Genomic DNA, 11,292 nt, shown 5'->3' with positions numbered 1-11,292 from the left:
TCAGTTAGCAAGAGGTCAGGAGAAAACACTGGATGAGGCCAAACTTTGTAGCCCTATTCATTCAACTTTTGAAGAGTCGGTTGTACGATGTGTGATCAGGCATTGTCATGGAGATGAACTGAGCACATTCTGTTCACCACTGCTGGCTGTAGGCATCAGTTTTTGGTGCAGCTCATCTATTTGCTGAGCATACTTCTCACACATAACGGTTTCACTTGGATTCAGAAAGCTATAGTGGGTTAGATGGGCAGCACACTACCAAGCAGTGACTGTGACCCCTCTTTTGGTGAAAGTTTGGCTTTGGGACGTGCCCTAGAGCTTCTTCTTGGCTCCACCACTGAGCTGGTGGTCGCCAGTGTCATATAAAACCCACGTTTCGTCCCATGTCACAATCCTATCTAGAAATGGTTTGTTGTTGTTGCATAGACTAAGAGAAGATGACACTTCAAAATGATGATTTTTTTGATTTGCGATCAGCTCATGAGACACCCACTCATCGAGCTTTTTCACCTTTCCAATTTGCTCCAAATGCCGAACAACCAAAGAATGGTTGACATTGAGTTCTTCAGCAGCTTCTCGTGTAGTTTTAAGAGGATCAGCTTTGATGATGCTCTCACGTGGTACTTGTCAACTTCCTATGGCCATCCACTGCGCCCCTCATCTTCAAGGCGCTCATCTCCTTTGCAAAGCCTCTTGAGCCACTACTGCACTCTACGTTCATTAGCAGTCCTGGGCCGAATACGTGGTTGATGTTGCGAGTTGTCTTTGCTGCTTTACCATCCATTTTGAACCGGAATAAGAAAACCAATCAATGTGCTTTTTGTGTAACATCATTTTTCTAGTCTGAAATAAAAATAAATAAATAGCAAGTAACAAGTCATTAGCAAAAAACATAAAGCAAGAAATGTGCATTAAAATGACATATGACATAACCATATTTAAGAATGTATTCCAATATCAAACAGCAAAATGCAAAAACTGCGATTCGTTTGCACCAACCTAATAAACGCACATCAAAATCACATTACCGCACACATCTAGAATGACTGCTGTCAAAAAGACAACAAATGATAAGTGTGAACAGGATGCGTTGAAAAGACAAAGCCAGTATACCGTTGTTGGGAACATAGATTAGTCCAGCCTCTAGAGAAAACAGTACCAAAGTTCCTCAAGTACTTAAAAATAGAATTACCATAGGATTCAGAAATTCCACACCTGGGTATATATCCAAAGTAAAGAAACACACTAATTCAATAAGCTTAATATATGCACCCCAATGTTCAAAGAAGCATTATTTACAAAAGCCAAGCTATGAAATCAAGCTCAGCATCCATTAACAGAGGAATGGATGGAGAAGGGGTGGCATATATATACACACAACAGTGTATACTCAGCCAAGAAACAATGAAATTTCTCTATTTGCAACAACATGCATGGACCTGGAAAGTATTAAGTTTACTGAAATCAGACAGAGAAGGATAACTACTACACATTTTCACTTATATGTGGAATCTAAACTATAAAACAGTTGAACACATTTAACAAAATAGAAACAGACTCATAGATAGAGAACAAATTAGTGGTTACCAGAGGGGAGTGGGTGGTGACAGAGACAACATAGTCGAAGGAGATTAAGAGGTACAAACCAGTAGGTATCAAATAACTAAGATACACGGATATAATGGACAGCACTGGGAATGTAGTCAATACTATATAATAACTTTATATGGAGTATAAACTATAAAAATATGGGATACTACATTGTACACTAGAAACTAATACTGTGAGTTACTATACTTTAATTTTTTTAAAGTGACTAAATGGAAAAGAATTTATATCAGTTTCTTACATCGATGATTGACTATTTAAGGAAAAATAGTATTTAAGGCATAGTGGTGAAATGTATGACAAAGATAACTCAAAGGGTGAGAAGGAAGACAAGTGAAATTATACCATTACGAGGTTCTCATATGAGTGAAAACAAAAGTGAAAGTATTAGTTGCTCAGCCCTGTCTGATTCTTTGCAGCCTCATAGACTATAGCTGCCAGGCTCCTCCATCCATGGGATTTCCCAGGCAAGAATACTGCAGTGGGTAGCCGTTCCCTTCTCCAGGGGATCTTCCCAAGCCAGGGCTCAAACCCAGATCTCCGGCATTACAGGCAGATTTTTTACCATCTGACCCACAGGGGAAGCTGAAGGCATATCCTTCAGTGTAACAACTAAAATAATATATAGATGTATAGCGGAGAGCCAATAAAGAAGCCAAAATGAGACATAACAAAATAGAGCAGAAAAGCGGGGCAAAAGAATAGAGAATAAATCACACTGAGTTCCAGAAAGACCTTTCATAGCTTTTAGTCTGATAGGCTAACCTTCTCCCTTATTACACATTTTTCATTTGGACAAAATTTCCCTAGTGATTCTTTCATGTTTATTTTCCACATAAATGTTAGAAATTGTCTAGAACTTGTGGAACACTAGGAGAAAAAATTCAATAGGTTTCTTTTAAAGATCACATTATATATATTATTTGTATAACCATATTCATATATTAACTTGGGAGAATCAGTACATTTTGGTGTAGATCTATTGTGTTCGACTTCCCTGGTGGCTCACATGGTAAAGCGTCTGCCTACAATGCGGGAGACCCGGGTTCAGTCCCTGGGTCGGGAAGACCCTCTGGAGGAGGAAATGGCAACCCACTCCAGTATTCTTAGCCTGGAGAATCCCATGAATGGAGGAGCCTGGTAGGCTACAGTCCACGGGGCTGCCAAGAGTCAGACACGACTGAGCGACTTCACTTGCACTTTCACTCTTTGTTTTCGAGAAGTAAGAATATCTTGCTGTGTCTAAAGACTTTTCTTGTGTTTTTCAGAAGCAGGTTAACATTTTGCATGAATAGGTTTCTGCTTAAGTTTTTCCTCAGCCTCATACCTATATTTGGTAATATTGTAACAGATTTCCTTGTAAATTATATCTGAAAACAGATTATTATTCTATATGTGAAAGGTACAGATTTCCTTTTAAATTGGAAACAATCTCAAGCGCATAGGTAAGTTGCAATCACGATGCAAAAAGTTTTCCTCTTCAGAACCGTTTGCTAGTATCAGTTACTGAAATGGCATTCTGTTGCTTCTCAAATACTATAGAATGTAATTCCTACAAACAGGGACATACGTAGCCACCATCCAACCTTCAGACCCAGGAAGTTAACACTGATGCCACAATCATCATCTAATCCTCAAAGAAAAACCTAGCTCAGTAGCCTTAATAAGTTGCCTTATCTGATCAGCATCTGCAGAGATGTATATAACCCATCTCTCACCCATCATCCCCAAGGGCATCCCCTCATTCCCGCGCCCCAAAATCTGGTGATGCACATTAGGGAGCCCCCCACCACCAATGCCCACCTCACCCTATTTGTCCTGCTCTGATAAATCCCACCTGATTGCCCCCACCCCTGAGAAGGCCTGTAAACCCCCTTGCTCAGAAACCACCCATCCCTTGTGTGAACACCCTCCTTATCCCACGTGGGCTTTGAATCTCCGCCTCACGTGTATTCTGTTACCTGATCCGGGATGCCCAATGCAGGGTGTAGGGTGAGGAGTGTGTCCACACAGGAGAGAGGCCAGGCGTGGACACATGCTCACCCCACGTGGGCTTGGCTTGGACACCACACCCTGGTTAACTGTGGCTCCCCTGCCAGAATCCGTATTGACAGTGGGCTTTGTTTCTTAATCAAAGGTTTCATTGCTTTAGAAGAGACTTGGGATCAAGGTGTTTAGGCCCCATGATGTTTTCAGTTCTATGACTTTCTCCACATTTTCCATTATTGGGACATGACCAAGATAATTTGGTTAGCAAATTGTATAGGGACATCAGAATGCCATTCTCTGGGTAGTGGTGGGGGAATTCTGCTTTGCCTCCCTGGCACCCATTCTCACTTCACGTGGAACTCCCATCCCACAGGCTCTTCTTCCTTGACTGCAACACTCCTGCTGGGAGATGAAGTCTCGGGCCCTTCCTGTTTAATCTGCTGGGGCCTCTTGATTGCCTCAAACAGAGCGACATGGTAGAATAGATGCCATAGGACATCAAAAGTGAGGCCATTAAAAGAGCCCAGCTTGTGCCTGGCTTGTTTCTTAGCAGATGCTTATTCGGGAGAAAGCCAACAACATGTCACGTGTGAGGGAGACTGACAATCCCAGAGACAGAGGTGACTTGAGGTGCCTCATGCAGAGAAACCAACATGCCCAGGGAACAGCCAGCACTATCCACTGGGCATGTGTGAGCGAGACATTTAGCATCCAGGCTTCAAACCTCCCTGATACCAAGAGGAGCAGAGGAGTGCTATCCACACTGTATCCTGACCAAAATGCAGACTCATGGCTAAAACAATGTTGCTGTTTTGAAAAAAAACACTCACTTCTTTTATCACACCATGGTTCTCACCATCCTGTTTGACCCTGACGGTTTTGTCTCCTCCACCAGAAGTGAGAGATCTTATCTCCAGATTTCTCATACAAAGAGGCCTCAATACACAATCACCCTGGTGATCAAAGAGAAAAACAGAAATGAAGACATTCTATGTCATGAATCTCTCAGATGGGACCCAGAACGCTCAGGCTCAAAGATCTGGTATTTGTTGATACAACGTCTCACTACTTCTACTTGTAGTGATTTTCTTGTTTTCTGCTGAGTGATGGCACTAAGCCAAGAGCTTATGGGTGCTTCTGTGGTGATCACTAAGTACACTCTCCACTCAGACCCCAGGACCTGATCAGACAGAGGTGTGAGGCTTCAAGAAATCTCCAGTGATAAAAGCCACAACATGGGAGGAGACACTGGTTGAAAGACGGAAGTAGCAGCTGCTCAGATCTGGGCAGCTTTCCTGCAGAGATGGTCCTGCGCCTGGTCCTGCTCCTGCTGGCCCTTCTTCTGTCCCCCACTGGGGAGGCAGGTGAGTAACGGTCCCACCCTCAGAGGCCCAGTCCCTCCCCTCATACACAGACCTGCTCAGATGCTACACTCATACACAGCCTCGTTCTGGCCCATCTTCAGGAACTTTTCTAACTCAGGTCAAAGACAAGCAAATGTGGACCCATCTCCCCTCTCTACCCTTGGCTGCATGAGCACAGTGGGTACGCTGGTATCTTTCTTTCAGCAAAGATTATCGGGGGCCATGAGGCCAAGCCTCACTCCAGTCCCTACATGGCGTATCTTCAAATACAGACTGCTGATAAAATTTTGATCTGCGGGGGTTTCCTCGTGCGTGAGGACTTCGTCCTAACGGCAGCTCACTGCCAAGGAAGGTGAGGAGCAGTGCCCAGGTCCCCATCCCTCTGTTGACCCCTCCCAGGGAACCCTCTTCTCAGGGGCTTAAGACCTAGGCCACCAGGTAAGGTAAGAAGCTCTTCAGAGGACAGGTGAGCTTTGGCAAGAGAGTGACAGGTCAATGCCACTGATGCATGGAGGGAGGGTCTGATCTAACATAACATGGAAGGAAGCCAGTGTTGCACCCTGGATCCCAGATTGCTCATGTGAAAAATTCACATTTTCTTAGACACAGTCAAACTTGTGCAGGATTGAACACCTTCCGTGGACTCCAGGAAGTACTCCCCTGCCCAGGCTGCATGGAAGCAGACAGCACAGAGATGCTCAGCTCCAAGGCCCATCCCCTAGATTCTCCCCTCCCTAAGTCCCGCCCTGTCCCAAGCATTCCTTCAGGTTCCTGGCCTGTGTCTCCTGTGACTCCCTTTCCCTCTCTGCAGTCTGTGCAGGTGAATAAACGTCACCCTAGGGGCACATAACATCATGGACCGAGAGAAGTCCCAGCAGGTTATCCCGGTGAGAAGAGCCATCCCGCACCCACGCTATAATGATAAGACTTTCTCCAACGACATCATGTTACTGCAGGTGGGACACGTGGCTGCACTGACTCCAGGACACCTCCTTCCTGGGGTTCTGCATCCCCCATAATCTCATTCCAGACCCTGCAGGTTTGGGGACTTCAGGACAGTCGTGGGGTTGCCATCTATCCCAGGGCTGTGATGAAGGCAACCCCACAACTGTCCTGAAGTCTCTGCGGGCCATCAGTAGGTAACAATGCCTTTCCTCTGCTTTCAGCTCATGAGGAAGGCGAATATGACCACTGCTGTGAGCCCCATCAGTCTGCCCAGGGACTGGGATACGGTGAACCCAGGGATGCTATGCAGTGTGGCTGGCTGGGGTCTTCTTGGCGTGGATATGCCCCGCCCAGATAAACTACAGGAGGTAGAGCTTGAGGTCCAAAGGGCCGAGGAATGCACCTATCGCTACTCATATTACAGCACCACCACCCAGATATGTGCAGGGGACCCGAGAGAGAGCAAGAGTTTCTTTAAGGTGAGCTCCCTAGTGTTATCCATGCAAAGCCTTGGTCTCTGCATCTGGGGCAGTGGGAGCGAGTTGTGTCTTGTGTCCCCGGCCTGTCCTCCTATCTGGTATCTGTCTGAGGTCCCTGGGGGATGGATATTGCCTCAAAGTCACATATGGGCAGAGGATTCCTGTGGGAGGAGGTGGATTGTCAGGGCCAGATTGAAACCTCAGGACCAACGAGACCCTTTTAACAGCCAGGGCATCTAACAGAGACCACCCACCCCAGGTTGGCAGGGAGACTAGACCTGAAGGTGAGCTCAGCCCTTGCTCTCTCTGCCCATAGGGTGACTCCGGGGGCCCGCTTGTGTGTAATGGTGTAGCCCAGGGCATTGTGTCCTTTGGAAAAAAGGATGGTACGACTCCACATGTCTACACCAGAATCTCCAGCTTTATGTCCTGGATCCAGACAACAATGACAGAGTACAAATGGCAGGGATCAGACTGAGGTGCCCCAGGATGGACCCCTCCATCTTCCCTGGGATTGGAAGCCTTGGTCAAAGTGGGTGGAGGAGGGCTGTCTGGAACTTAATAAACTTTCATCTCTTGAGCAGAAATCACTGATTCCTCCTTTATTCACATATTCGTTAGGTACCTACTATGTCAGGGAAACATCTGTTCACTGCTGCAATGACAGCCAGCTCGCTCCACTCACACGTCCCCAGTGCCAGCTGCCCCTCCAGGCTGCCTGTGAGCTCCATCAGAGATGGGAGACCCCTCTCAGGAAACCCAACCCCCTTCTTGACAAGCCTTGTGTGTCACCCATACGCCTTCTTCCTTGTCCACACCTACTCCCCTCCCCTCTATCCCAGTCCCCTGGGGGAAAACAAGAGAATCCAGATTTGGAAGGAGGGCCACATGAGGTTGAGGGTTGAGGTAGGGGGCACTTGTCCACCCTCATAGAAATGGGGGAGGTTTACAAAGGTGTAGCTCACCCCATGAGTGTTCCCTCCCCGCATCAGAGCAGGCAGAGCTCAGAAGCCTGAGAAAGTTTCAGGAGGCCTTCAGTATTCCCAGGCCCAGCTTGAGTGCCTGTCACAGCTCTGTCTTGGAGTCCTGGGCCCAGGGCGCTGTGCAGCCTCTGGTGTCCTGAGGGCACATCCTCCTTCAGTGCCAAGGGACCAAGAGGGAGTTCTAAATTCTAAATCCTCCAAAAATGTGAGGCTGGTACCCTGGCAAGACAGGAAATGGGGTTGCTGTTTGGGCCACTTGGGTGAGTCCAGGTCTCTCTGCTCCTAGAGCAAGTGCAGTCTCTGCCTCTACCTTGGCCCCAATCAGAGCCCCACGCCGTAGTCCTCATACTCGGGTCCTCTGCCCACAGACTCTCGGTCTCCTCCAGCCCCTGAGCCTGCCAAGTACAGGAGCCATGTCGCTGTATCCCTGACCCTCGCCTATTGGGTAATTCTTCATGCTTTCCCCAGAATCAAACAAGACCCGAGATGGGAGAAATGCAGACCCTCGCAATTCAGTCACTGAGGGCCTCTGCGGATCCAGCTCCTCCCCTGGCTGCAACACAGCCTCCACTTTCTTGTCGTTCTTCTTGCTTTGTAACTCTGCAGTGGGAGGTCAAGTGTGGTGACAGCCATTCTCACCTATCCCACAGCAGAGAACATGGGCCCACGTGGCATGCTCACACCCGGCTGGAGGGAGCACAGCTCTGGGGGGTCTGTGGGGGCACTGAGCCTCCCCTGCTTCCTTCCCCTCTGCTTTGTGTCTGGAAGGAAGAAACCCCAGCAGCTCTGATCTGGGCAAATCTTCTGGAAGATGCAGCTATCCCTGCTCCTGATGGCCTTTCTTCTGCCTCCCGTGCTGGGACACGTGAGTGACCGTCCCCATTCCCAACAGGGTAGCCAATCTCACTAAACCTCTGCAGTCCTGGCCCTTCTGCTCAGCTCCAATTTCTGAACCAGCCTCCATTCCAACTGAGACTACAACTTTGATGCTGCATAGACATTCAGCAAGGATGGTTGGTACGAAGCAAGCCTTCACTAAAAGCTTTTGTAGCTCTTAGCCTCTCTCTCACCACTGGTAAAGTGGGTTGTGCATTTGGTGGAGGATGTGAAGCTATAACACACAAGTAAGTAAACTTCCTCACTCCAGCCAGGAAAGGACACCTCAGACAAACCATCCACAGTGTGGGAGGTGTCAGTGGACCCAGCTTAAGAACCAGAGAAACTTGTCAGTTTCCCCGCTCTTCACTCCTGCCCAGGAGAGGAGCCCAGGGTGTGACTGGTCAGAAATGGCTAGATGGCAGCACCCAAAGCTCTGTGGGTGTTGTTACTCTTCCCCAGGCCCCAAGCTGTTCATTTTCTGACCCACTGTCTTGGGCAGTGTCCTCCCCCATCCCTGTGGTCTGAAATCCCACCAGTACTGTCCCCACCAAACCTCAGCCAAAAGCTTATTGGAGGCCATTCACGCGTCAACAGATAGTTACTGAGATCCTGGGATGCATTATGCTCTAGGACATGAGGATTTTAGAAAATCCAACTCCATAAACTCATAGGTGTATTTTTAGAAAACGGCACCATCAGGACATTAGCAGAGGCTCAGAGGGGTCCAGGAGACTCCATGAGAATGAGGGCTCATCAGGGGGTCCCATCCATGATCTTCTGGGCTCCACCCTCTGGAAGGCACTCTCTGGCCCCTCCATATGTGTGTGTGAATCAGGACGTGGAGAACAATACTGAGGTTTGGGGTTCAGAAAAGGTTATCCCACTGCAGTGAGAACCTGGGGGACTCTCCCCTAGTGTCTGTTGGGCACTGTCGACCCACCTTGACTTCCACCTTCCCGAATCTCCCTTCTAACCATAACCTCCCCCATCTCCCCATCTTTCAGCCTTTTATTTCAGAGGAGATCATTGGGAGCCATGAGGCCAAGCCCCACTCCCGTCCCTACATGGTTTTGGTTCAGTTTCTGGGTGAGAAGAGTAGGAAGAGGTGTGGCGGTGTTCTCATACAAAAGGACTTTGTTCTGATGGCTGTTCACTGCAGAGGAAAGTGAGGAACAGTAACCAGCCTACCCTACCTGAGCCCTGGACAGGGACCCATCCTCTCCCCAGGAACTGAGCCCAGGGGTACCCCTCCTTCACCCCAGGATCCTGGAAATCAGGACCACAAGAGCTCATCAGACAAGCCTTCTTATGAGCAGGACTAGGGTGATGAAAAGCTGAGAAATAGGACAAGTAAAATTTTGAGGTCAGTGTGTCGGAGGTGAGAACAAGAGGCAGGGTTGAGAAAGGTCAATCCACAATGGTCAAATAAAGCATCAGAGAAGGATGAAAGTGTGCATTGAGAGCCAAAACCCAAACTCTGAGTTGCTTCACAGTATTGCTGAGAAAGCTCCCGGGAGCCCTTTCCTCACGTCCCTGAGAAGCACAGGGCCCAGAGTCACTCAGCCCAGGGCCGTCTGTCACCTCAATGCCCCCTCAGCTTCTGCCCTGCCCTGGTGTCAGCTGCCTGTCACAGCTCCTGTATCTCCGGTGACCCGATGATCCCCACACCCCTGCTCTGCTCTCCGTGCAGCTCAATCATCATCACCCTGTGGGCCACACATCAAACAGCAGGAGAGGACCCAGCAGGTTCTGGGTGAGGACGGCCATCCACCACCCAGACTATAATCCTAAGAACTTCTCCAACAACATCATGTTACTGCAGGCAAGGAAAACTCCCCACTGGCTCTGCCCTCCTGGGATCAGATTATTGCCCTCCCAGGATCTCCTGCCCTTTCCTCCCTCCCATCCTGGCTGCCTGACCAGTTCCTATGGCTCAGGAGAGAGGGGAGACACATCAACGTCACTGCCCTGTCCAGGCTTGGGGACCACTGGCTGAGCCAAACTTTTGCCTCTTCCCATTGCTGGAGAGAAAGGCCAAACAGACTGCAGCTGTGAGGCAGCTCCGCCTGCCCAGGGCCATGGCCTGCATGAAGCCAGAACAGACGTGCAGTGTGGCCTGCTGGGGGAAGGACTCCATAGGCACCTGCCCTAACTCACTGCAGGAGGTAAAGCTGACCATGCAGGAGGATCAAATGTGTGAGTCCCACTTACACTACTATTACACCAATGCCATCCAGTTATGTACGGGGGACCCAAAGACAAAGAAAGCTTCCTTTAAGGTGAGAATGACAGTCTACTTTGCTTGGATCTGGGGAGAAGTGTGTTTGCTGAAGATCTGGGACCTGGGGACCGCCTCACCCTCTAGACACCAAGACACATCCTGGGGCTAGTGTGTGAGTATGCTAGTGTGTGAGATGAGTGCAATTGTGTGGCAGTTGCAACATTCTTTGGCATTGCCTTTCTTTGGGATTGGAATGAAAACTGATCTTTTCCGGTCCTGTGGCCACTGGTGAGTGTTCCAAATTTGCTGACATATGAGTGCAGCACTTTCACAGCATCATCTTTTAGGATTTGAAAGAGCTCAACTGGAATTCTATCACCTCCACTAGCTTTTTTCATTGTGATGCGTCCCACTTAAGAATGGGAACAACTTAGCAATGGAAACAGTGACAGACTTTCTTTTGGGGGTTCCAAAATCACTGCAGATGGTGATTGTAGCCATGAAATTAAAAGACACTTGCTCCTTGGAAGAAAAGTTATGACCGACCTAGACAGCATATTGAAAAAACTGAGACATTACTTTGCCAACAAAGGTCTCTCTAGTCAAAGCTATGGTTTTTCCAGTAGTCATGTATGGATGTGAGAGCTGGACTATAAAGAAAGCTGAGCACCGAAGAACTGATGCTTTTGAACTGTGGTGTTAGAGAAGACTCAGGAGAGTTCCTTGGACTGAAAGGAGATCCAAGCAGTCCTTCCGAAAGGAAATCAGTCCTAAATATTCATTGGAAGGACTGATGTTGAAGCTGAAACTCCGATACTTTGACC

At 48.3% G+C, this 11,292-nt stretch overlaps 1 protein-coding gene and 1 pseudogene across 1 annotated transcript; both read left to right on the top strand.

Annotated features, from left to right (window-relative positions):
• Nucleotides 1-4,079: 4,079 nt before the first annotated feature.
• LOC120861047 (mast cell protease 1A-like) lies at nt 4,080-6,972 on the top strand. Its single transcript, XM_040236731.1, is given in 5 exon segments — nt 4,080-4,961; nt 5,166-5,313; nt 5,773-5,917; nt 6,128-6,385; nt 6,702-6,972. Coding segments are annotated over 5 exon segments (774 nt in total). The 5' UTR covers nt 4,080-4,900; the 3' UTR covers nt 6,864-6,972.
• A 1,030-nt stretch (nt 6,973-8,002) lies between these two features.
• Nucleotides 8,003-10,673, top strand: LOC120861045 (annotated as a pseudogene).
• Nucleotides 10,674-11,292: the final 619 nt, after the last annotated feature.

The sequence above is a fragment of the Oryx dammah genome, unplaced genomic scaffold, assembly GCF_014754425.2.
Source record: "Oryx dammah isolate SB20612 unplaced genomic scaffold, SCBI_Odam_1.1 HiC_scaffold_11215, whole genome shotgun sequence".
Taxonomy (NCBI): domain Eukaryota; kingdom Metazoa; phylum Chordata; class Mammalia; order Artiodactyla; family Bovidae; genus Oryx; species Oryx dammah.
This window is presented reverse-complemented; position numbering and strand designations above follow the sequence as displayed.